Here is a 27,226-nt window from a genome sequence, read left to right on the forward strand (position 1 = left end):
GTCTTTAAATTACTTTAGTTTATTCAAAGAAAAAAAACCTTCAGGAAAATACAGGACTTCCTGTCATACATAGAGAGGACATAAATTAGAGTAGCATGGCAGAAACACTGGAGAAAAACACCCAAGCCTGACTGACATCCAAGCCTGCAGGAAACGGACTGTACATCACTACAATGTCCCCACAACGCTGGATTAATGTTATGGGAACATCTGGAAAATTAAATATTGCAAGTATATTCTTTATTGTGTTGTGAGTTGGTTATTTGAGAGAGAAAAACAATGGCATCATTTAGGATTATTGACTAAAATAACATTCAATACAAAACAAGCAACAAAAAAACATAAATATGATGCACATTAGTGTAACAAAACATTGCCTCTGTAAACATTTCCATTTTCTCGACCTAACGTGAGCATTATAATATTCAACCACTGCAGAGTACATAAACTTACACAAACTATTATTAAGCTTCTTAACCAAGTTAAAACTTAAGAATACAAAATGCTTCAAGTGAGATCAACAAAGTGCTTTTGTAATTTAAAGAAAAACATTTAATGTTGCCATCTTAGCACTTAAAAAAAAAAGGTTAAATCAGCAAGCGAATGCTTTTCAGATTGCAAAAATGTTTCATCTTTTTCCATTAATAAGAATATCAATAACAATAATCTTAATTAAGTAACTTATGCCTCATGAAGGCCTTGATGCAACCAGAAAGACATAGTGGGTCAGCATTGGGAGGCTATTAAAACACACACATACAGCATTGGGGTTCGCTCTTCAAACGGGCTTCTTTTTCCATATAGAAGTTGGCTCGTGAAACAATTCTGTGACATGTAATTTGCAATGCCTTTCCCACAGCTCTACACACATAATGACATGACTGTTAATATGAGAAAGATCCAGAGATCATTGACCCACTGTCGGACACATAGTCAGTGTACAGAGTCTGTCCACTTGGGTGAAATAGCTTTGATCCATCACCACCATTAAAACACAGTTGTGTTCTGTGGGAAAACAAGATAATAGCCTGTTGTTGATGTTGTTCTTGTTTGTCACCATGGTCAACGAAGGTTAGATACACCACTGTTGTGGGAGAGCCGTAGCAGGGGATATTGCAGTTAATTGAATAGTCTTCTTTACATATATGTACAGACTAAAGCCTTTAACAGTGAAAAAAAGGATTCTGCCCAAAGTGGGTTTCCGTCATGAACACCGTCAAACGAGAGCTGTAGAATCACAATGGTCAGGTCACCTGTGTTCTGGCTCCTGGTGACTAGACTGCTCTCCTCTGATTTGGACAAACGTACCGTGCTCAAGACGACTTAGCTAAGCGTGGTCATGTTGTTTACAGTTACACTAAGGACTAAGCCCTGTTGGTGAATAAGGTTGATTGGGCTACTGTGAGCATACTGGCTCCACAGAAAACTACTATAGCCTAGCATCGTCTCAACTCAGAGCTGCTCCCTCTCCAGCTCTGATGCACTTTAAAACATTGAGTTTGTGAAAGGAAAATCAACATCTTTAATAGCGGAGCCTTCATTTAGTATTCACTTGTGTTACTTTGAAATTGAACATCGAAATCAATCACTTGTGACAAGGAACACAAATAAAAGTCTCATGCCTTCGACTACCACACAGTATACTTCTTTCTACATTCTTGACACTTAGTGCACTGCATTCATGAAAAGATACAAATGAAAAACAAAAAGCTGAAATATCAAAAGAACAATAAAACAGTTTTGTTCTATCCACTGACTAGGAGTCCATTGAGTTGTGCTGACCATGTGTAACCTTTCTGCTACAAAAACGTACATCAACACCCCTCCTCTCTCATCTATTGGCCCCTATACAACCAACCAACCAACCACACACACACACACAAAATACTATCACCTTACCCTTCTCCTCCACTCTCTTTTATTATATCTGTCTATTCACATCCGGACCATGTCCTCCATCCTGGACCCTCTGATGGTCCAAGCCGGATCACACAGGGATCCACTACCATGACCACTGAAACTATGGATGAGATTAAATTACATTTTATTATACATAGACATGGTTTCCTTTTCTAACCCACCCACTCTCTCTAACTCCTAAAACACTTCAATGTGTTGTGGGTTGGAATAAAATCAAGAAAACTGGAGACTGTGCAAATGTGATTTTAGAAAATAAGGTAAAAGAAATATTAACTCCACATAGTTTCACTTTTTTTAGGGAATTTATAATAAAAAATACTAGTCTGAAGTCCATCCGGATAAAATCATTTTCTTTGACCGCGCCCATTAAAATACTGTAGCTGTCTTAACTCTATCAACACACAGTCCAGCTGAGTCCTCTCAGATACTACCAGATTTACGGTAAAACGCCTTGGCCCCTTCCACCTTCTGTCATCATGGCATCGAACAAATTGGCTCCCTTGCTCGGCTTCTCTACTCCCGCCTCCTCCATGACTGACAGCTTCAACCCCCTCCGCCCCCTTGCAGTCAGCAATCATTGTACCAAACAGAAATACATTTACATACACTACTGTAGCATTAACACTGTATGCTCCACCCCAGCTCCTCCCTCGCTAAGGGTGGGGTGGAAGGGGGTTCCTGAAATACGAGCAGAAGATGCAGAGAGTAGTTAGTAAACTTCAAGCCCACAGCACAGTCAGTAACTAGGAACGACACACACAGAGGTCACAGGTGTTCAGGGCAACGACCCCGCACAGACGTGTCCACAATCAGTTGAGCACCACAGCGGGGCAAACCGTTCCCCCCTTTATTTTTGTTGTTTTATAATCAATTAACTTAATTTTGAACAATTCTCATATCTGGTATTCACGGCTGGGGAGACGGCATCTGGATGTTGTATGTATCCTCAATATAACATGATGCTCCGGGTCGAAGGTCGTAGCTAAGACGGAGATGGTTGGCCTTTGTCCGTTGGCATCACTGAACGTTGGGTAAAACGCGGTTGGTTGGTTTCCAGTGTAGAGGGGGCATGGTCTTTCTCTACCAGCTGAGCAGAGAGGTACGCCCCAGGGTCATAAAGTACACCTGGCTGGCTCCTCCGGACCGCACCGAGGCAAAGAACACCTGCGGATGGAAACACACACAAACACGTCAATAAATAACTACACTTAATCAGTGACACATCATCAGTGATACATCATAAAGGTAGGGGTGAACTTTTTACACAGAGATGCATACGACCATCATGTTTTTCTGATTGAGTCATTTACAATCACTGATCCATTGTAACAAAGGAAATCAAGACATGTGTCGTAATGTTAATACTTCGTACACAATGTGTAATGGCGGATGGTTGTAAAGTCCATAGAGGTGTGTTCAGGTGTTCCGCAAGGTTCTATTTTGGGCCCACTGTTGTTCATTTTGTATATCAACAACATTGGGGATCTTATTGAAACAGCGGATGTTAGTTTTTATGCAGATGACACTGTTCTTTATTCAAGTGGTAGTAGTTTATCTTTGGCTTTTGAAAATGCTCAAAGAGCATTTAACATACAACAGAATCCAGAATACCATTTGAATGGTATTTTCAAATGCCAGGCATGTTACTAATCATGTCATTGCTACATTGGCTGGACATACTATAGAGCAAGTTAAAGTGTAATATTTGGGTGTGTGGATTGATGATAAGTGTATCATGCAGCCCTCAAGTTCATTACAAATCAAAAATGTCTAACACATCATTGTGATCTCTACAGCGCTGTTGGCTGGTCGTCATTGACCTTGCGTAGGCTTAAACACTGGTATACACTGATTTATAAGGCCATATTGGGTAAAATACAATTTTTATCTCTGTTCTTTTTTTAGTCAGGTTGATTAAAAAAATATCAATTACAGTCCCATTCTCATTTGCTTCTAACAGTACCAAAAATTAGAACAGGTCATGGTAGAAATAGTTTTAGTTACTTAGCTCCGTGGTCCTGGAATTCTCTCCTGAACATTTAAAAATTTGATGATCTAGTTCCGTTGGTGGAGTTTAAACACTTGATCGATGTATTTTTCACAGAAGAGTGTAATTGTTTTTAGGCCAGCTGTTTTTAGTCAAGACTTTCGTGTGTTTAACGTTTTTAAAAATTGTACTGTATGTGTGTTTATAGTTTTGTTTAATGTTGTGTTAGTGTATGTAAGTTATTGCTATTGGACCAGGTCTCTCTTGGAAAAGAGATGTTATCTCAATGAGAAAAACCTCTATAAATGAAAGGTAAAAAAATGAATCATAGGAAAACAATAGTGACAACCATGCAGAGAATTCCTGTATAAGCAGTCAGTAATACAACCCCAAACAATGTATGGTAAAGCCCTAGGTATATCAAACATCAAGAAGTCTAACAACTTACCAAAAGTATATACACTATGATACAAAGGTATGTGGACACTCCTTCAAATGAGTGGATTCAGCTTTAAAAAAAAAATGTTACCCCCTTTTCTCCCCAATTTCATGGTATCCAATTGTTAGTAGTTACTATCTTGTCTCATCGCTACAACTCCCGTACGGGCTTGGGAGAGACGAAGGTCGAAAGCCATGCGTCCTCCGAAACACAACCCAACCAAGACGCACTGCTTCTTAACACAGTGCGCATCCAACCCGGAAGCCAGCTGTACCAATATGCCGGAGGAAACACCTTTACCTGGCTACCTGGTTAGCGTGCACTGTGCACGGCCCGCCACAGGAGTCGGAATTCAGCTATTTCAACCACACCCATTGCTGACAGGTGTACAAAATCGAGCACCCAGCCACACAATCTCCATAGACAAACATTGGCAGTAGAATGGCCTTACTAAAGAGCTCAGTGACTTTCAACGTGGCACTGTCATAGGATGTCACCTTTCCAACAAGTCAACTAGTCAAATTGACAGTCAACGGTCAACTGTAAGTGCTGTTACTGTGAAGTGGAAATGTCTAAGAGCAACAACGGCTTAGTCGCAAAGTGTTAGGCCACATAAACTCACAGAACAGGGCCGCCGTTTTTCAACAGGACAATGACCCAGAACGCACCTCCAGGTTGTGTAAGGGCTATGACCAAGAAGGAGAGTGAGGGTGCTGCATCAGATGACCTGGCCTCCACAATCACCCAACCTCAACACAATTGAGATGGTTTGGATGAGTTGGACCCCAGAGTGAAGGAAAAGTAGCCAACAAGTGCTCAGTATATGTGAGAACTTCTTCTAGACTGTTGGAAAGGCATTCCTCATGAAGCTGGTTGAGAGTATGCAAAGCTGTCATCAAGGCAAAGGGTGGCTACTTTGAAGAATCTAAAATATATTTAGATTTGTTTAACAATTTCTTTGATTACTACATGATTCCATGTGTGTAATTTCATAGTTTTGATGTCTTCACTATTATTCTACAATGTAGAAAAAAATATTTAAAAAATAAAGAAAAACCCTTGAATGAGTAGGTGTGTCCAAAACTTTTGACTGTTACTATAAATTAGAGTAGCATGGCAGAAACACTGGAGAAAAACACACAAGCCTGACTGACATCCAAGCCTGCAGGAAACGGACTGTACATCACTACAATGTCCCCACAACGCTGGATTAATGTTATGGGAACATCTGGAAAATTAAACATTGCAAGTGTATTAAAATAAAGTGAAATCAATTCATTAGGCCCTAATCTATGGATTTCCCATGACTAGGCATACAGATATGCATCTGTTGGTCACAGATACCTTAAAAAAAAAGTGGGCCTCAATCTCGTTGCAGTATTTTTGTGCATTTAAATTGCCAATAGATAAAACGCTAGTGTGTTCATTGTCCCCAGTTTATGCCTTCCCATACCATAACCCCACCGCCACCATGGGGCACTCTGTTCACAAACCGCTCGCCCACAAGACGCCATATACATAGTCTGTGGTTGGGAGGCCAGTTGGGCGTACTGCCAAATTCTCTAAAGCTATCTTGGAGGTGACTTATGTTGGGGAATGAACATTCAATTCTCTGTCAACAGCTCTGGCAGACATTCCTGCAGTCAGCATGCCAATTGCACATTCCCTCAAAAATTTAGAAATCTGTTGCATTGTGTTGTGTGACAAAACTGCACATTTTAGAGTGGCCTTTTATTGTCCCCAGCACAAGATGCACCTGTGTAATGATCATGCTGTTTAATCAGCTTCTTGATATGCCACACCTGTCAGGTGGATGGATTATCTTGGCAAAGGAGAAATGCTCATAACAGGAATGTAAACAAATTTGTGCACAACATTTGAGAGAAATACACTTTTCGTGCGTGTGGAATATTTCTGAGATATTTTATTTCAGCTCATGAAACATGGGACTAACACTTTACATGTTGAGTTTATATTTTTGTTCAGTGTAGTATTTGGTGATTCTCAGAAACACTATATTGGGCTCCCGAGTGGCGCAGCGGTCGAAGGCTACAGACACCCTGGTTCGAATACAGGCTGTATCACAACCGGTTGTGATTGTCCCATAGGGCAGTGCACAATTGGCCCAGTGTTGCCTGGGTTTGGCCGGTGTAGGCCGTCATTGTAAATAAGAATTGTGCGACTTGCCTAGTTAAATAAAAGGTACAAAAATATTAATTTCTACCAGATAAAGAAACTGAAAATTATACTGGGATTTTATAACTAACCAATGAGTGCCTTGGAGTTTTTTTCAACCTCACATAATGTCTGTACAACTTTCCCATCAGTGAGAGACTATAGGAAATGGGGAAACTACGGCTAGACTAGCTCTCTCCACCAGTTTAGCTGCTTCTGCTTTCTGGTTGGTCCCATTCATCTAACATACTAGCTAGTTCAGCTCTTAATTGGTGTGTATAACAGAAATCAAAAGAGGCTAAAAGGTTCCCGAACATGAAATACAAAAAAGGCACCAAAAACCTTATTTTGCCATTCTTAATGAAGCAGGGGGTATTGTTGGTGTATAGCTGTGCATTACTCTGCCTACTCCACTAGTTAACAAAGGAGAGTGAAGGGTCAGAAACTAGCTTTAATGGCCACTTTAGCCTAATTGCTGTCTGTCTAAAAATACCCTAGGTTTCAATGGAATGGTTGATCGATTGATACTCAGTGAATGTGGTCCCGAGTCTGCTTGGGACACAGGATGAGTCAGCTCTTTGTGACACACTAACAGGAGACAGAGCTCTGAGAGGGACAGAGTTATTAGCGTAAACAGCCCTCAACCTAGGTAATTACCTCCAAATGTATGTGTGTGTGTGTGCGTGCCAGGGTTTCCGTTTGGCACCGGACATTTGACAGGCAGCATTTTAATTTACCGGACATTTGAGAAATTTACTGGACCCATACACATTGGTGTGTAACCTGATTAGGGCGTCCACCCACAGGGCTTAGAATGACAGAAATCACATTTAGAATATGGTAATTCATGTTAACAGAACATGCAAGTCGAGGATGCAACGATGTGCAGTCCTTACTGAATTCTTATGTGCACTTTGAAGATGTTAGAATAACTGTCCATATTTACTTTTCCTCAGCCAACAAGATGAGTAACGAACAGCAAAATCACTAGCCTATGTCAATCTACAATACTAGAAACGTTTAGGCTACCGATTCTATTGGTCAGCTTGTCGAGAAAGAAATAGCCTATTCAAAACAGACTCTGGGACAGTTGTGGGACGGTAGATCCCAAATTCATACAACCAGTAGGTCTAAGTTACATTTTTATTTTATTTATCTGATTTCCTATTTTTTTGTATCGGACAAAAGCCGGTTATTACCGTTTTAAGGAAACACTGGTATATGTATGTGTCTAGGGGTCTAACCTTGTCATTCCTCTCACACAGGAACTTGAGTCTCTGGGCTCTCTTGTGCATGAAGACCCCGTCCAGGTGTCCGGTCTCCACAGACCTGATCTCTATGGCCTTCTCCCCCCAGCCCATAATCTGGTTAGAACGTATGTAGGCTACATAGAAAGACAAAGAAGGGGACAGGGGGGTGAGTGGCTGGTATGACAACAGAGTTAACATGTTCAAACACTTCATTTAAGGACCTATTGTGTGAGTGTGTATGGGTATTTGTACGTGTGTGTGTCTCCACCTACCCACAGAAGTGGGCATCTCGCCCCACTGCAGCACCACGTCCTTGGTGATGCGTCCATAGGTGTTGACATAGACACCCTCGTCCTCGTAACACACTAGCAGCTCAATGCCATCTGTGTTGGGCAGGATGATGATGGCATGGGACTGGATACTGGTCTGGATCTACAGAGGGAGACAGAGGGAGAAGGGAGAGAGAAAGAGGGGGAACCACGTTAATTCAATAATGTTAATTCAATAGTGAAGTTATCCATGGAAAAATAGAGGAAGAAGAGAAGGGGATGAGGGAGGAGAGGATACACAGACACTAGTGTTTCTTTTACATGGGTGGGCAGGTAGATGTCGTAGACTGCCCCCGAGTCCACGTCAACGGCATGAAATCCGTTACTGGAGCCATAGATGACCTTTAATCTCTGACCTTCCTCCACCGTCAGGTCAACCAGCAGGGGCTTGTGCACCAGGTCACCAAACGACTGCAGGGGTCAACCAGGGGGCAAAGGTCATTCACATACAGTAGTGTGTGTCATTGTAAGATTGTCATAACAATTCACAATAGCTGCATAACTGATTGAATAGATGGAAGTGACTAGCTCCCATAGGCATCTTAGGTTTCCTTAATGTTCACCTTGAAAGCCATGAACTTGTGGTATGGCTTCGGTGCCCATGCATAGACCTCCACCGAGTTCTTCAGGGCCAGAACCAAAAACTTGATCCTCTCGTATTTCACTGGGAAATAAAACAGTTGGGATACATGAGGAAGATGAGGATCCAACTGACAGGGTTAATTCAGAGCATCCTCAAGACTTTTAAATGACAGTATCAAAATCAAATCAAATTTAATTTGCCACATGTGCTAAATACAACCTTACTGTGAAATGTGTGCAAGCAATGCAATCTTAATTGCATTTTTTAAAAGGGGGGGGGGGGATAATTTGATTAATTGTTCAGCAGACTTGTTTTTAAGTTCTCAGTCCCAGTACTATTATTAGTAGGAAATGTAATTCTACCAAAATACTTTTAGCTGACATAATATTACAGTCTTATTATCTTACACTGAGAAGTGACCGAATTGGGACATGGAGTTCGCTGGGTAGACCGAGGGTATTTCGTATTAGGAAGCATTTGTGTACTTTCCCACAAAAAAAAGTATATACGATTCTAAGGCTTAAACTCATGGGCAGAACATAGATGGCCTGACCGACAGCTCTGACAGAGAGGCAGGGTTTCCAACAGCAAATTCAGGACTTTGCCCTGTGACATCACTAATCTGGGGAGATAGAACGTGAGACAGAACATTCTGGTCTCGTCTCTTCCAGGAAGTTCATGTACCTATCATTACAAAACTCTGGACTTTCTCTTCCATGTTGCAGTCATGACATGACGTGCTGTGCCAGTGTATTATGCGCCCTACTCTGGCTGTCTTTAAGATAGTGATTCTAACATGGTGGATGAAGACCAACTGAGAGAAAACATTGTTTGGTTCATTTGGAGGGTCATATGAAAAATCAACAGTCTTTGGTGGTTCCTAAACATGTTGTGCAGACATGACCATAACATCAATTTCTATGAAAAAACGGAACGTACCAACTTTGTAGTGCACAGCGCCCTCCAGGTCTCCCACAGTGACCCAGCCCTGTTTCTTCTCCACCTCAGGGTCGTTGTGCAGGATCTTGTTCCTCAGCCAGGACAGATAGTAAACACGCAGCTTGTTCTTCTTGCCTGCAGGAGACAGGGTCAGACAAGGGGAATAGTGAAGGGTCTGGGTACCTACAATGAACCTACAATACAGTATCTAAATGTAATGGCACAGGGGTGAAGTTTCCCTTAGGTACAGATCTAGGATCAGCTTCCGCTCTCCAAATCTACCATTAGTGTGGGCCATGTCAAACTGACCCAAGATCAGTGTGTAGGGGGACCTTCATCCTACTTCCATATAATGGGTGGAGAGAGGTTGTTTTATTGTACAAACTTATTGCAATGAATGGAGGTACACAATATATACAAAAACTGTGTGGACACCCCTTCAAATTAGTGGATTCGGCTATTTCAGCCACACCAGTTGCTGACAGGTGTAGAAAACCGAGTACACAGCCATGCAATCTCCATAGACAAATATTGGCAGTAGAATGGCCTTACTGAAGAGCTCAGTGACTTTCAATGTGTCACCGTCATAGGATGCCACCTTTCCAACAAGTCAACTAGTCAAATTGACAGGCGTCGGCTGGAGTGGTGTAAATCTTGCCGCTATTGGACTCTTGAGCAGTGGAAACGTGTTCCCTGGAGTGATGAATCACGCTTCACCATCTGGCAGTCCAACAGACGAATCTGAGTTTAGCGGATGCCAGGAAAATGCTACCTACCTGCCCGAATGCATAGCACCAACTGTCAAGTTTAGTGGAGGAATAATGGTCTGGGGCTGTTTTTCATGGTTTGGGCTAAGCCCCTTAGTTTCAGTGAAAGGAAATCTTAACACTACAGCATACAGTGACATTCTTGATGGTTCTGTGCTTCCAACTTTGTGGCAACAGTTCGTGGAAGGCCCTTTCCTGTTTCAGTATGACAATGCCCCTGTGCAAAAAGCTTGGTCCATACAGAATTTTTTTGTTGAGATTGGTGTGGAAGAACTTGCCTGGCCTGCACAGAGCCATGACCTCAACCCCATCGAACACCTTTAGGATGAATTGGAATGCCGACTGCGAGCCTGACCTAATCGCCCAACATCGGTTCCCCAACCTCACTAATGCTCGAGGCTGAATGGATGCAAGTCCCTGCAGCAATGTTTGAATTAGAGAATTGAATTATTTCTTTAAATTGTGATTGACATTATGGATACTAGGACAGAGGCACTGACAGGGTCTGTATTTTTGCACAAACTGTACTGTATATATTTGACAACACGTTGCAACATAATGGAAAACTGTGTTTGTGAATGTACATTGAGGTTGTGGAAATTTTAAAAGACAAATAACATTTTCGGTGAATTGACCAACAAGTCGTCACACACAACTTTCATATTCATCTACTGAGAATGATGCAGTACAACGACAATGGCTTGAAGGATAAAACGTAAGTATTTCTATCTACGCTAAAAATGGAAGAAGCAACGTCAAGTTGTCTCCATGTCTCATGAGCATGGATCCTTTCTTTCCTTCATTGCAATATGACATCAAACTGACGGATGACACTGCAATCAGAATGCAATCGGTGTGTGTTTCCATCATGGAAATCTTTGTGTGTGTGTGTGTGTGTGTGTGTGTGTCAGTGGACATGCAATACATGTATACATTGAGTGGACAAAACATTATGAACACCTGCTCTTTCCATGACAGACTGACCAGGTGAATCCAAGTGAAAAAGATAGGATCCCTTATTGATGTCACCTGTTAAATCCATTTCAATCAGTGTAGATGAAGGGGAGGAGACAGGTTTAAGAAGGATTTAAGCCTTGAGACAATTGAGACATGGATTGTGCATGTGCCATTCAGAGGGTGATTGGGCAAGACAAAAGGCACACCGGTTTGCATCAACAACTTCAACGCTGCTGGGTTTTTCACACTCAACAGTTTCCCGTGTGTATCAAGAATGGTCCACCAGCCAACTTGACAGAGCTGTGGGAAGCGTTGGACTCAACATGTACTTAACGTTTTGGACACTCAGTGTATGACGTCCTACACTAACTGGCCATTTACTCAATTTCCTCTGTTGTGACATCCGACGCAACACTGTGTGACACAGACCAGCGAGCGTTGGATGGTTGCTACAGTCAATTATGTGACCACAGCACAGGAAAGAGAAGCAGGAACCTACAGTCAGACTATGTCTGCTTTGCACGAAAGGTCTCAGAGAGATCACTTAGACCCCTTACGTCTGTGTGCATGTCTGTTTTTCCATCAATCAATCAAATGTATTTATAAAGCCCTTTTTACAGCAGCAGATGTCACAAAGTGCTGTACAGAAACCCAGCCTAAAACCCCAAACAGCAAGCAATGCAGATATAGAAGCAGGGTGGCTAGGAAAAACTCCCTAGAAAGGCCAGAACCTAGGATGAAACCTAGAGAGGAACCAGGCTATGAGGGGTGGCCAGTCCTCTTCTGGCTGTGCCGGGTGGAGATTATAACAGAACATGGCCAAAATGTTCAAACGTTCATAGATGACCAGCAGGATCAAATAATAATAATCACAGTGGTTGTAGAGGGTGAAACAGGTCAGCACCTCAGGAGAAATGTCAGTTGGCTTTTCATAGTTGAGCTTTTCAGAGTTCGAGACAGCAGGTGCGGAAGAGAGAGTTGAAAACAGCAGGTCAGGAATAAGGTAGCACGTCCGATGAACAGGTCAGGGTTCCATAGCCGCAGGCAGAACAGTTAAAACTGGAGCAGCAGCACAACCAGGTGGACGGGGGACAGCAAAGAGTCATCAGGACAGGGAGTCTTGAGGCATGGTCCCAGGGCTTAGGTACCTCCGGGAGGGGAGAGAGAGAATTAAAGGGAGCATACTTAAATTCACACAAGACACCGGATAAGACAGGATAATTACTACATCAGATATAACAGACTGACCCTAGCCCCCCCGACACCTAAACTATTGCAGCATAGATACTGGAGGCTGAGACAGGAGGGGTCGGGAGACACTGTGGCCCTGTCCAATGATACCCTCGGAAAGGGCCAACCAGGCAGGATATAACCCCATCCACTTTTCCGAAGCACAGCCCCCACACCACTAGAGGGATATCCGCAAACCACCAACTTACTACCCTGAGACAAGGCAGCCCACGAAGATCTCCCCCACGGTACAAACGGACAGGAAGATCACGTCAGTGACTCAACCCACTCAAGTGGCGCATCCGTCCTAGGGACGGCATGGAAGAGCACCAGTAAGCCAGTGACTCAGTCCCTGTAATAGGGGTTAGAGGAAGAGAATCCAAGTGGAGAGAGGGGAGCCGGCCAGGCAGAGACAGCAAGGGCGGTTCGTCGCTCCAGTGCTTTTCCGTTCACCTTCGCACCCCTGGGCCAGACTACACCCAATCATAGGACCTACTGAAGAGATGAGTCTTCAATAAAGACTTAATAAAGGTTGAGACCAAATCTGCGTCTCTCACATGGATAGGCAGACCATTCCATGAAAATTGAGCTCTATAGGAGAAAGCCCTGCCTCCAGCTGTTTGCTTAGAAATTCTGGGACAATTAGGAGGCCTGCGTCTTGTGACAGTAGTGTACATGTAGGTATGTACGGCAGGACCAAATCGGAAAGATAGGAGCAAGCCCATGTAATGCTTTGCAGGTTAGCAGTAAAACCTTGAAATCAGCCCTAGCCATGTACGTGTAGTAAATGTGTACAATAATGTGTGTGTGTGTCGCGCACGTGTTTGAATGTCTGTATTCCCATCTATGTATAGTAACTGTGTGTGTGTACCTGATATAGTGACCAGGACGTTGAGTCCCTCTAGTACGTCCATCTGTTGGAAGCGGCGTCGGCTGATTAGGGGGTAGACCTTCCCCTGACCGCTACGGTCCAGCAGCATCAGACCACTCTCTGTGCCCACCAGGAGGTTCACTCCTACACACACACAGTTTTGCATTTAGATTGCTGTCACCTGGTAGTGAAGACTAATATTACTGTGATAACTACATAGCAGAGATAATTGTGACCACTCACCCCAGAGTGCTGCACACAGGATCTCAGAGTTAAACCTCTTCTTATACTTGCGGATCTCTGGGGTGTCGCTTTGTGGTCGTGTGTTGACAGGGTTCACATTGACCACGGAGCCTTTACGTGACGGGTCCGCCCTCAGTGCCTCTGCCAGCCTAGCGTCGTTCCCAGAAGCTGCAGAGGACAAGGAAGGGATTCAGTTGGAAATACAAACTGATTATGTATTACTACCATATATATTCAGTTCTGTATATTTAGTATACGTTTCTATAAATGTTCTATATTTAGTATACATCTCTATAACGTTTGTTTGGAATAAACGGGTGTTCTCTGGTGTTGCCTCAGAAACTAACACAAGGTTTGTTGACACTGGAGAGAACCCCTAAGATACTGCTGGTCGCCCAATAAGAGGGCTGGGAGCTGGTGGGAGGGGCTTACCCAGGTTATTGAGAGCGGCGCCGGATGGAGAGACCTGGAGGAGGCGTGGATCAATAAAGGGAGTGAAGGAGGAGGAGGACTTGTGCTTCTGCATGCTGTTGCTGGAAGAATGGCTCTAGAGAAGCAGGTAAATAGAATAACATATAGACATATAGAATCATTATGTCATTGACTTACCAGCCAACTCCTAGACCAAGGCTACAATGGCAGCAGTTTGTGTACGTATAAACATGAAACACCATTTCCCATAGCTCCATAAAAACAAACCACAAAACAAAAAAATAGAAATACAGAACCAAGAAACTGGGGCAGGTGTAAGGAGCATAGAGAAATCAGGTACAGGAAAAACAATTCACAAAATCACACAGTGAATTAAAGAGAAACAGGCAAAAACAAGAAGTATCTATGGTGGTGGGTAAAACTGATGGAATGTTCAGGTAATAACAAAAGTTGAGGAACAAAAACATATCTCAAGGAATGGCTTTTCATGGTAAAATAATTACCTGTGTTTATTCCTGAAATATGCTATGTTGTAGCCTAGTCCAACGAGGGTTTCTGGAATATGTCTTTAATCATCTGTGACTAAAAGCCACAAATAATAATCTAAATGTGCCTCTGAGGATATGTAAGCCAGCACAAACCTAGTCTAAAAAAAAGTATACAAAATAAGAAATTATGTAAAATTCCATAAACTTGGTCAAAATTAAATATTTTTTAGGGGGGAGAAACACCACACCTACAGAGCTTGGAGGAAACTAGAGTAGTTGTTGCACTCAGAAAAGGTGGCCAGAGAGAGATAACCACTAGGTGGCCAGAGAGCGAGAGAGAGCGAGAACTACCAGGTGGCCAGAGAGCAGGAGAACACCACTAGCTGACCAGAGAGCACTACCAGGTGGCCAGAGAGAGGGATAACATGACTAGGTGGCCAGAGAGAGAGGAGAGAGAGGAGAGAGAGAAAGAGAAAGAAGAGAGAGAAGAGAGAGAAGAGAAAGAAGAGAAAGAAGAGAAAGAGAAAGAGAAAGAGAGAGAGAGAGAGAGAGAGAGAGAGAGAGAGAGAGAGAGAGAGAGAGAGAGAGAGAGAGAGAAGAGAGAAAAGAGAAGAGAAGAGAAGAGAAGAGAAGAGAAGAGAAGAGAAGAGAAGAGAAGAGAAGAGAAGAGAAGAGAAGAGAAGAGAAGAGAAGAGAGAGAGAGGAGAGAAAGAGACAACCACCAGGTGACCATGAGACACCACCACTAGGTGGCCAGAGAGAGAACACCACTAGGTGACCAGAGAGAGAGAGACAACACCACCAGGTGGCCAGAGACAGAGAGAGCACCACCAGATGCAACCAGTTCCTAACAGACCCAGGCCTGAGGGAGGACCATGGGCCAGAAGGAGGCTAAGAGGGACATACCTCCAGTAGCATGCTGAGCTTGTCCAGGGGGCTCTGGGGGGACATTGACATGGTGGGGCTGGTCAGGCTGGAGGAGGAGGAGGGGGAGGAGGAGGCAGAGGAGGAGGGGGAGTGGTGGCTCTGCTGGATCAGGTCAGGCAGGAGGTGAATGCAGCCTGCAAAGCCATTTCTCTCCTGGTGGCCTTGGAGAACGGGGTGGCCCTGGAGGGCAGGGTGAATTAGCCCGGGGCTGGGGACAAAGCCAAGGACAGGGCCTTGACCAGGGCTGGGGACAGGTCGCTTTTTGCTGTCACCTGCACTCTGGAAGTAAGAACAGGGGCACACTTTGGGTCTAAGTTTCTTTCCCTGAGGAGGAGGGATTCTATTGGCTACTTGTGTTAAGGGAAGGCTAGTCTACTGAAGTAGTCTACTGAAGCTACAGTCTACTACTGTAAGAGACCTCAGACACATTCATTTGGGGATTAAGTAAAAGAGAATTGTCAATAACAGAGACCAACAGTGTAATTTTACTCTATATTATTTCTAGGACTTTAGGACTTTATTGGAGGCATTTTATGATGTTCAATCTGTTGCAGGACTATGCTGTCGTCCAATGGGAGAACCGGTGGTTAATACTGGGAGTGGGTGCATTTCTTCAGGTTAACAAAGTCCTTTCCATTCTAACCCTGACCCATTGGCTTCACCAGCAACACAAAGTAAACAATGAGATAACAAATAACAAAGCAAGCTCCAACACAATATTAAACACAGTGGATAAACCATAAAAGGACAAATGAGTGAAATATCAAAATAAAATAACTAAAAGGGTTTACAGTGTGTGACTGATATGTTGTTATAAGAGAGGTGGATGGGGTGGCCTGGGTGTTGGCCTTACCGGTCTGACGATCAGAGTGCCATCTTTACAGGGTGTGGTTTTAGCGTCACTCTCGCCCTCCTCGTGAACGATCATAGTCTTCACTGACTCCGTCTCCCCGTTGCTCAGCCTCGAAGAGCTGGAGGTGGCATAAACAGAGAATCAGGAAGAGATTGTTCTAATCACATTCATTTGCCTTCACACGCTCAAATGTCATTGCAATATGATGTCATTGTGAGTAGGGATAGGGATGGGGTTCAGGTACAGGTCCTCCAATACGTACACAGCCCGAGAGTCCTCTGGTCCTGAGGTAGACTCCTCCCCCCCCTCCTGGTCCACCTCTTCATCATCATCCTCATCTGTGGTGCCCGACTCTTCACTGGATGAGGAGTAGTCCGTCACCTTGTGGGGGCGTGGAACATCCTCCACTGCACGCAGTTCTTTGGCCAGTGCCGTCAGGTCCTAGAAAGGAGGGTGGGGGTCAGAGGTTAGAGGTCAAATTCGGTTTCTCTCTCTCTTTCAGTCTCTCTCTCTCTCTCTCTCTCTTAGCTCTCGTTTTCCGGGTTGTGGATTTGTTGCCGGGTCATTCGCAGGGTTAAATGCAGGAGACAGGATGCAGGAAGCTGCTTGGGGAGGAAGTGAAGTCACAGGTGCTCCAGCCAATGAGGAGTGGGCCGGTGAGTAGCAAAGCCAACAGGAGATGAGAAAAGAGATTTTTGTATTTAACTAGGCAAGTCAGTTAAGAACAAATCCATATTTTCAATGATGGCCTAGGAACAGTGGGTTAACTGCCTTGTTCAGGGGCAAAACAACAGATTTTTACCTTGTCAGCTCGGGGTACCCGCTAGGGTACCTGCCGCCACATGAGTAATAACACACTGCTGCCATAATTCCAATCTGTCCACAAGGCTGGAAGAGGTTAGTGAGTCATCAGATGACAAGACCAGACCCGAGCATACAAGGAAGGAAGGGGCTGTAAGCATGAGAGAGATTGAATGATCCAATAGAAAGAAATATAAGAAGTATGGGGGAGGAGACGTTAAAAGGAGCATGAGTAAAATAGCACCAATCAGGAGAGAGGCAAGTCATTAGTACAGAACCCTTCAGCCAATGAGATTGTCAGTACAAACACGCTCTATTTCACTCTAGCTTACCATTTCCCCCTACAGAATTCACATGAGTACCAGTAATCCACAGCGCAAAGGGCGAAAGACACAAAGAACTATGTCAGATCATTGTAAAACCATCATTCCCACTCAAAACTGTTATTTCCACCGCTTTTTGAACTGTCACAACACTTGGTCTCGTTCAACACCAGTTAGTACACTAGCTAGTACACTAGTCAGCTAGTCCAATAGTTTTACGGGGGTAAGATCTCACCACCGGTTGGTTAGGTCTGACCAATTCCTTCCTCTCCTCTGGGGTTTTCCCAGCATGCTCTGGGCGCTGAAGGGGAGAACCCTCAGACTTTGATGACGCTGAGAGGGGGACAGCGGGTATACCGGTCAGTAAACTAAAGAGCTATGTGCTGAATTTTTTGTGGTGTATTCAATGGCTAATGTACTCTAATGAATCATATACTGTAATCCAATGCTGCAATGTGGTGCTAAATGTATTATCATTTGATTACCAATAATTGGGTACTTTGTATACAATAGTTATGTGTGTGTGTCTTGAGAGTGTGTATGTGAGGAACTCCTCATGAGACTATGCATGTGTGTGCGCGTGTGTGTATCAGGGGAACATAAGACTCACAGCGGGCTCTGAATCTCTCCCCTGAGCCGCTGTGAGAGCTGGAGTTACTGGAGCCAGAGGAACTGCCAGTACTACCACTACTACCACTGCCTGGCCTGGGGACCAGCTTCTCCACCCGCTCCCACAGCAGACGCGGCTCTGCTGCAGCACTGTGGAGAGAGATTATAGACACACATACTTTACATATAGGCAAAATATATACAATACCAGTCAAAACTTTGGACACACCTACTCATTCAAGGGTTTTAAGTTATTTGTACTATTTTCTACATTGTAGTATAATGGTAAAGACGTCAAAACAATGAAATGGCACATTTGGAATCATGTAGTAACCAAAAAAGTGTTAAACAAATCAAAATATCTCTTATATTTTATATTCTTGAAAGTAGCCACCCTTTGCCTTGATGACAGCTTTCACACTCTTGGCATTCTCTCAACCAGCTTCATCTGGAATGCTTTTCCAACAGTCTTGAAGGAGATCCCACCAATACTGAGCACTTGTTGTCTGCTTTTCCGTCACTCTGCGGTCCAACTCATTGTTGAAAAACAAATAGTTACAGTGCCTTGCGAAAGTATTCGGCCCCCTTGAACTTTGCGACCTTTTGCCACATTTCAGGCTTCAAACATAAAGATATAAAACTGTATTTTTTTGTGAAGAATCAACAACAAGTGGGACACAATCATGAAGTGGAACGCCATTTATTGGATATTTCAAACTTTTTTAACAAATCAAAAACTGAAAAATTGGGCATGCAAAATTATTCAGCCCCCTTAAGTTAATACTTTGTAGCGCCACCTTTTGCTGCGATTACAGCTGTAAGTTGCTTGGGGTATGTCTCTATCAGTTTTGCACATCGAGAGACTGAAATTCTTTCCCATTCCTCCTTGCAAAACAGCTCGAGTTCAGTGAGGTTGGATGGAGAGCATTTGTGAACAGCAGTTTTCAGTTCTTTCCACAGATTCTCGATTGGATTCAGGTCTGGACTTTGACTTGGCCATTCTAACACCTGGATATGTTTATTTTTGAACCATTCCATTGTAGATTTTGCTTTATGTTTTGGATCATTGTCTTGTTGGAAGACAAATCTCCGTCCCAGTCTCAGGTCTTTTGCAGACTCCATCAGGTTTTCTTCCAGTATGGTCCTGTATTTGGCTCCATCCATCTTCCCATCAATTTTAACCATCTTCCCTGTCCCTGCTGAAGAAAAGCCCAAAGAAAGGCCCAAACCATGATGCTGCCACCACCATGTTTGACAGTGGGGATGGTGTGTTCAGGGTGATGGGCTGTGTTGCTTTTACGCCAAACATAACGTTTTGCATTGTTGCCAAAAAGTTCAATTTTGGTTTCATCTGACCAGAGCACCTTCTTCCACATGTTTGGTGTGTCTCCCAGGTGGCTTGTGGCAAACTTTAAACAACACTTTTTATGGATATCTTTAAGAAATGGCTTTCATCTTGCCACTCTTCCATAAAGGCCAGATTTGTGCAATATACGACTGATTGTTGTCCTATGGACAGAGTCTCCCACCTCAGCTGTAGATCTCTGCAGTTCATCCAGAGTTATCATGGGCCTCTTGGCTGCATCCCTGATCAGACTTCTCCTTGTATGAGCTGAAAGTTTAGAGGGACGGCCAGGTCTTGGTAGATTTGCAGTGGTCTGATACTCCTTCCATTTCAATATTATCGCTTGCACAGTGCTCCTTGGGATGTTTAAAGCTTGGGAAATCTTTTTGTATCCAAATCCGGCTTTAAACTTCTTCACAACAATATCTCGGACCTGCCTGGTGTGTTCCTTGTTCTTCATGATGCACTCTGCGCTTTTAACGGACCTCAGACTATCACAGTGCAGGTGCATTTATACGGAGACTTGATTACACACAGGTGGATTGTATTTATCATCATTAGTCATTTAGGTCAACATTGGATCATTCAGAGATCCTCACTGAACTTCTGGAGAGAGTTTGCTGCACTGAAAGTAAAGCGGCTGAATAATTTTGCACGCCCAATTTTTCAGTTTTTTATTTGTTAAAAAAGTTTGAAATATCCAATAAATGTCGTTCCACTTCATGATTGTGTCCCACTTGTTGTTGATTCTTCACAAAAAAATACAGTTTTATATCTTTATGTTTGAAGCCTGAAATGTGGCAAAAGGTCGCAAAGTTCAAGGGGGCCGAATACTTTCGCAAGGCACTGTAGATAGTCCGGCTAAGCACAAACCAGATGGGATGGCGTATCGCTGCAGAATGCCTTGAATTCAAATAAATCACCAGAACCAGATCATCCGTTCACCTCATCTGTGTCTCAATAAGACACAGCGGTTGGAACCAAAAATCTCTCATTTGGACTCATCAAACCAAAGGACAGGTTTCCACCAGTCTGATGTCCGTTGCTCGTGTTTCTTGACCCAAGCGTCTTCTTATTATTGGTGTCCTTTAGCAGTGGTTTCTTTGCAGCAATTCGACCATGAAGACCTCACAGTCTCCTCTGAACAGATGATGTTGAGATGTGTCTGTTACTTGAACTCTCTGAAGATTTATTTTGGCTGCAATCTGAGGTGCAGTTAACTCTAATGAACTTATCCTCTGCAGTAGAGGTAACTCCTTTCCTGTGGTGGTCCTCTACCACACAAATTTTCCGTAATTACTGACCTTCATGTCTTAAAGTATTGATGGACTGTCGTTTCTCTTTGCTTATTTGAACTGTTCTTGCCATAATATGGACTTAGTCTTTAACCAAATAGGGCTATTCTCTGTATACCACCCCTACCTTGTCACAACACAACACATTAAGAAGGAAAGAAATTTCACAAATTAACAATTAACAAAAGCACACCTGTTAATTGAAATGCATTCCAGGTGACTACCTCATGAAGCTGGTTGAGAGAATGTCAAGAGTGTGCAGATCTGTTATCAATGCAAAGGGGTGGCTACTTTGAAGAATCTCAAATCTCAAATATATTTTATTTGGTTACTACATGATTCCATATGTGTTATTTCATAGTTTTGTTGTCTTCACTATTATTCTACAATGTTGAAAATGGTAAAAATAAAGAAAAAACCTGTAGGTGTCCAAAACTTTTGCCTGGTACGGTACATTTTAATAGGCAGACATATAGACGCATACATTTTCATAGACATGCACACAAAGTCTCACAGGAGATGAAGCTCAGCATTATAGAGAATTGCTAAGAGAGAAAAGGTGTGCACACACACACAAATAGGAGACAAGGATATGTATCACAGGGCAGAGCAGTGAGTAATGTTACATAAAAGCCTCCCACACAGTATCCACACACAGAGTAGACCAGGACTCCACAGAGAACAGACAGACACACAGTATCTACACACAGAGAAGACCAGGACTCCACAGAGAGGGGACAGACACACAGTATCCACACACAGAGAAGACCAGGACTCCACAGAGAACAGACACACAGTATCCACACACAGAGAAGACCAAGACTCCACAGAGAACAGATAGACACACAGTGAAGAGGTTTTACCTTACAGTACTGAACACTCGAAAAGAAGAGGAGAGGAGAGGGGGATGGTGAAACAGCACAATAGAGGGGGAGACAGACACAGAGAGACGGACGGAGAAAGACAGAGAAAGGGCAGATAGAAAAAGAAAGAGGGACATGAAAAGGTACCTGCTGGCTTTCCTCTGGCTCACCGGGTTGCTAGGTGTGGCATTGCCATGGAAAGGGGAGTCCCTGCATGACAGTACTGGAGACCTGGACGTTGTCCTCACAGGAACCTTCCATACAGACAGATGCCAGCTCTCACACAAACTCTACGGACACACACACTCGGAGCGCGTGTATGCACGAGAGAGCGTGACATAGGGGTGCCAGGAGCACAAATGCTAGACACACTTTTAAGACATCCGTACAAGGTCCCGACAACGTTTCTACAATGTCCAAATGATGTTCCCCCCCATACCCACACTGTGTAAAGTCCCCCCACTGAAAGAGTTAGGTCTGATACACAGCAAAAGACCGCATTATATCCACACTCTTCCCCTTATCAACCCCTGACTTAACACAAACACAGTTGTCAGGTTATATTATTGATTTGTTAGCATTCCTCTGTAGTAGTTTCCAGGGGACAGGAGGGGAAATAGCCTAAGAACAGGGCGCAGCATCCAAAGCAGAGCAGAACAAACAGCCTCTCCATTCAGAAGGAATACTAACACTGACATTGATTTGAGACAATAACAGAGGCTCGTTTGGGAAGTGGAGGGGGCAGAACAGGAAATGACATACTCATACCTCACCAGGGAAGAGGAAGTGATGTTTGATAGGTAGGCCCTATGTGAAGAGAGGACAATAATTCCACCTCTAATTTGTGCAGATGGGGGGGACAAAAAAGGGGCCAACATCTAGATTTCAACATGATGAATATTTTCCTAGAACAGACGGAATCCTACCCCTCATTTGTGATAGCCTCCAGCGTCCCATTCATTTGGGAGCATTTCTAAAATGCTGAGATGTAAAAGCACTCAGCATTCAAGTGATTGCTGCTGCAGCTTTCTTTCTCTGCTATTTTTAAAACAGTCTCCTTCTGAGGTCTGGGAGGCTGAACGAGGGAGGGTTCTGTGAGGAGAGACAATAGAGGGGGAATAGAGAACAGAAAATGGACCTCTAATCCTTTCATAACGTTCTGCTCTCTCTGAATCCTCTCAGCAGGCCAGGGTGAGGAGGTGGTAGAGCCCTGCACAGGCTTGAATTTTAAGTCAGAGCCCGAGGCATGTCCGCGACGTTAAGGTCCGATTGATTCTGAGAAATTGAAGGCCCGGCCCTGCTCAAAACCCAAAATCAGAAATAACTTCCTCCATTAGCAAATCCATTAGCTGCTCCTCTCTGTCCGTCACTCGCTCATGCACTCTGTTCGCTCTGCATGTGCTTTTCTCATGGCGGCTCTGGGTCTGAGAGTATCCATAGCAACGGTTCCGCTTGGGCTGCTCTGCTCAATGACGAGACAGAGAGCAGTTAGCTGTGAGCTACTTTCATCACTCAAAACTCAAGCAACAATTATTTTCAGTGAAATAATCTCTCCTGTTTTATATTTTACTAGGTTGAAACACTTCTGATGCCATGTTATGATCTTAGTCAGATATGACTGTACAGCGCAGCAGAGCAAATGGCTCAGCTTCAAAATGTTAGCGATCAATTTAGTGATACCCGAGCCCTGCCCGTACCCTAGTTACTGATGAAAAAATAAGCCTTACCCTGCCCTAACCCGATGTATAATGTTGGGGCCCATCGGGCTTGGGTCGGGCAGCAGAGCTCAAGGAGGAGGTCGCCCCATCTTAGCTATTACTGAGACAACGTCACTCTGCTCATTCACTCCAGTATTGTCCTCTCCAGCATGGCCATCTAGTGACTACCAGTCTACCTGTCTACAGTTCAGACTTCCTAGTAAAGTCGTCAAATGACTAACAGTCTACTCTCCTTTGCCAGGGGATAGGCCTGTTCTTACCCTGGGAGGGGAGTCGTCTGTGGGGGCCTTTTCGAGGGGAGTGGCCCTAGGCTGCGGGTGGGGCTGCAGGTCAGTGTGTGCGGGCGATGATGATGATGATGGTGCAGGTTGATGGTGCTGCTCCTGAGAGCGTAGGTTGAGGTGTGCAAAACCAGGGACGATGGGCTCACTGAAGGAATGAGAGCGTGAGACAACAGGGGGAGTGGCGATGCTGCTCTTTAGAGAGGCCAGGTGGGACCATTGGACCTTCCAGAGACAGATAGACAGACGGGGTTCATCAGAGAGGAAGGACACATTGGGAGGAATGGTGGAGGAGGAGGGAGACACAACAAGAGAACAAAACCACAAACACAGGCAGCAGACAGTGATTGGATACGGAAGCTTCAGGAAGCATAAAAATGGGTGGAGCAGTCATGCAACCAATATGAAGTCTTAGGAAGACAGATTTGATTGATTCACATCACAGACAGCCAATGACAGCTCTATCTGTTTTGGTGCTCATGATGCTTCAGTCTCATCACCAGTTGTGAGAATGAGCATGGATCACATAAACAAGGCATACACAGATGAGCTAGCATCATGCATGGACAGACACAATCACACATACTCACATATGGCATGCACATATTCAAGGATACTTTTTTGGTGAAAAGTAACTGAGAAGAGTATCATCCAATAGGAACATATCAATACTAGGTTTATAGCTGAAATTATTCAATGTCCTATTACTTTCAAATATGTACTGAGAAGCCCTCAGACATGAAGCCCCATAGAAAGAGACATATCCCTCAACAAATGAGTATTTTGTAACGAGCCCATGTCATCACGCTTCATATCTGTCTCTAATGACGTGTCACTAACGAGTGCAGTGACTAATGCATTTAAATGGCTCTGCTAAAAAATTTAGCAATCAATTACATCATCATCATTGCCACCAAATTCAACAATGTTTCATCTAATCACCATGACATTATCCAAAAAAAGAATGTTGCCCTGAATGGTGAACTGTAACAATGACTGTATTCATGCTGGGCTGGTTGAGTCTTTTTCCCTGAGCAGTTGAGATGAGAAATATACTGAGTCACTATGAAAACAGAAAGATGAATTCTGGATGTGTTTGTGTTGTTTAGCACACAGTCCCAATGTAACAGCTATACTTTTATAAAAAATTTACCATCTCAATCAACAACCTGGCAATGCATACACTCACATACACACATAATACAGAAGGAAGTCAGAGATAGAGTGAGTGGGTGAAGCTGGTATTGAACAGTGACTGGCCAGATCAGAAGCAAGCAGCCTGGACTTCATACTAACACAGGGGTGGAGGATAGGCTGTCCCCCAGGGAAGCATCAAAGACATTGGAGGAACCCATTAAGGGACCAGAAAGTTCAACTATGTCATCATTAAGGGACAGAGAACAACGCCCACATTTCTCCGCACAGTGAAAGAATTCAGCTAGAGCGGAGGCTAGAACAAAGGGAGGGGGAGAACAGAAAGATAGTGAACACAAAAACAGTCATCTACTGTAGCTAGTTAGACACCACTACTGATACACAACCCGGAGAGAGAGTGAGAGAGAGGGAGAGAGACCGTCCTGTTAGACCTACTTGGAAAGAAGAAGGGATTGGAAAAATAATTAAGGAAAAGGACAGTGTAGCGAAAGGAGGAATAAGCTACTGCCGGTAGGCCATCTTGGTTGCCGTGGTTACCTGGGCTTCCATCGGTCTGTGCATGGCGGGCGGGGCGGCCACGGGGGCGTTTCCATTAGCGACGGTCTCTGCGGCGCGGGGAGGAACTGGGGGCTGGACCTTAACCTGGGCAGCCTGAGGAGATCCTTGGATGTTCTTACGGTACCTCTCATCGGCCTGGAGGGACATACAGCAAGGACAGAGAGAGGGACAGAGTCATTTACCGTCAGGCCAAAGAGGTTTGAGCCACAGCAGCAGTGGGAGGGGTCAGTAGTAAGATCAGTTAGGATCACCATGAAGACAGGCACACTAGCAGGGACTAGAAAGCATTACCACAACATGACAACCAGAGAGAGATATTATGACATGAAGAATAACTGGGGAGGCTTGTTCATCATGTATTAGTGCATCAAAGGAGGCCTACTGGCAGAACACAGTCAACAAACAAGACCTGTTTATTATTGCACCTGAGGATAGGAGGGACAGGTTAGTTTCAAACATTCAGCTGACAAAAGCCAGACTCCAGACCCCTGTCCTCCTGACTCTTTCCCTACAGGTGATAATGTAAGCAGCAGGTCAGTCCAGTAGAGGGTAGAACCAGGGATACACAGCAGAACAAGGCCTGATGAGCTGCCTCTATATCAGACTGGGTCATTAGCTCTAGGATAGCGACAACAGCAGCATTTATTAGAACTGCTGAGGTTAGAACTTATTAGAACTGCTGAACCCTTCACATTTGATATATAGTATATTGCCCCCCCTCTATCTACATAGGTTTAATTGAATGATGAATAGAGACCATGAGATCCTTCTGGAAATGGATTCAAAACCTAAAACATCATAAGAGGTTTTAGTAGTTGCAAAGCAGGCGTTGACTGACAAAGCACAGCTTCAAGTTTTATGTTCATAATCATTTAGTTTGAAGAGGATATAAATATAAAGAGGTTTGCTATCTAGGGCCATCTACTTTAAGTGCTGCCTGTCTTCACAGTAGCCTACTTGGTGTGGGAACTGCTGACTGATATTAACTTGTTTGTTGACACATTAACCAGGATTAAAACTTCTTAAGGTATAGGGGGCAGAATTTTCACTTTTGGATAAATAGCGTGCCCAATTACAATGTCCTGCTACTCATGCCAAGAATATAAGATATGCATTGTATTAGTAGATTTGGATAGAAAACACTCTGAAGTTTCTAAAACTGTTTGAATCATGTCTGTGAGTATAACAGAACTTATGTAGCAGGCAAAACCCTGAGGACTAACCGTCCAGATTTGTATTTATTTTTAGATCTCTGTCTGTTCAGTGGGTTCTCATTGGGAAACAATATTTCTTAGGAACTTGTTTTCAGTTCCTACCGCTTCCACTGGATGTCACCAGTCTTTGGAATTTTGTTGAGGTTATTCAATGAAGAAGTACAGCCATCTAGGAACTGCGTAACACTGTTGAGAGTTGCGCAAGACTTGAAAAGTAGCTTGGTTTGTTCTCTTCCTGTATTGAACACAGATAGACCCGTCTTCAATTTGATCGATTATTAACGTTTAAAAATACCCAAAGTTGTATTACAAAAGTAGTTTGAAATGTTTTGGCAAAGTTTACAGGCAACTTTTGAAATATTTTGTAGTGACGTTGCGCAATTTCGAAGCTGTTTTTTTCTGGATCAAACGCTCCAAATAAATGGACATTTTGGATATATATGTACGGAATTAATCGAACAAAACGACCAATTGTGATGTTTATGGGACCTATTGGAGTGCCAACAAAAGAAACTCGTCAAAGGTAAGTCATGTTTTATATTTTATTTCTGCGTTTTGTGTAGCGCCTGTTTACTGTTGTGCTATCATCAGATAATAGCTTCTTATGCTTTCGCCGAAAAGCCTTTTTAAAATCTGACATGTTGGCTGGATTCACAACGAGTTTAGCTTTAATT

General features: G+C 43.6%; 1 protein-coding gene across 15 annotated transcripts in view; it reads right to left on the bottom strand.

Annotated features, from left to right (window-relative positions):
- Positions 1-27,226, bottom strand: part of LOC109868418 (mitogen-activated protein kinase kinase kinase kinase 4) — a 97,856-nt gene continuing 70,630 nt past the window's right edge. For 2 of the 15 annotated variants that reach the window (XM_031797997.1, XM_031797986.1), the window contains exons 15-32: positions 25,318-25,473; positions 23,605-23,850; positions 21,774-21,880; positions 18,125-18,273; positions 17,750-17,847; positions 17,524-17,532; positions 16,653-16,831; positions 16,391-16,508; positions 15,517-15,816; positions 14,123-14,237; positions 13,691-13,858; positions 13,448-13,591; positions 9,623-9,757; positions 8,664-8,764; positions 8,362-8,511; positions 8,044-8,203; positions 7,766-7,905; positions 1-3,084 (exon numbers count right to left, since the gene is read on the bottom strand). In XM_031797997.1, the coding sequence (XP_031653857.1) occupies positions 3,001-3,084; positions 7,766-7,905; positions 8,044-8,203; positions 8,362-8,511; positions 8,664-8,764; positions 9,623-9,757; positions 13,448-13,591; positions 13,691-13,858; positions 14,123-14,237; positions 15,517-15,816; positions 16,391-16,508; positions 16,653-16,831; positions 17,524-17,532; positions 17,750-17,847; positions 18,125-18,273; positions 21,774-21,880; positions 23,605-23,850; positions 25,318-25,473 (2,559 nt within the window). In that variant the 3' untranslated portion in view covers positions 1-3,000. Of the gene's footprint in view, positions 3,085-7,765; positions 7,906-8,043; positions 8,204-8,361; positions 8,512-8,663; positions 8,765-9,622; positions 9,758-13,447; positions 13,859-14,122; positions 14,238-15,516; positions 15,817-16,390; positions 16,509-16,652; positions 16,832-17,523; positions 17,533-17,749; positions 17,848-18,124; positions 18,274-21,527; positions 25,474-27,226 lie in introns of those variants that run through there. The other 13 variants (XM_031798000.1, XM_031797993.1, XM_031798008.1 and 10 more) reach the window with 13 other exon arrangements.

This window comes from Oncorhynchus kisutch, linkage group LG2 (genome assembly GCF_002021735.2).
Source record: "Oncorhynchus kisutch isolate 150728-3 linkage group LG2, Okis_V2, whole genome shotgun sequence".
Lineage (NCBI taxonomy): Eukaryota > Metazoa > Chordata > Actinopteri > Salmoniformes > Salmonidae > Oncorhynchus > Oncorhynchus kisutch.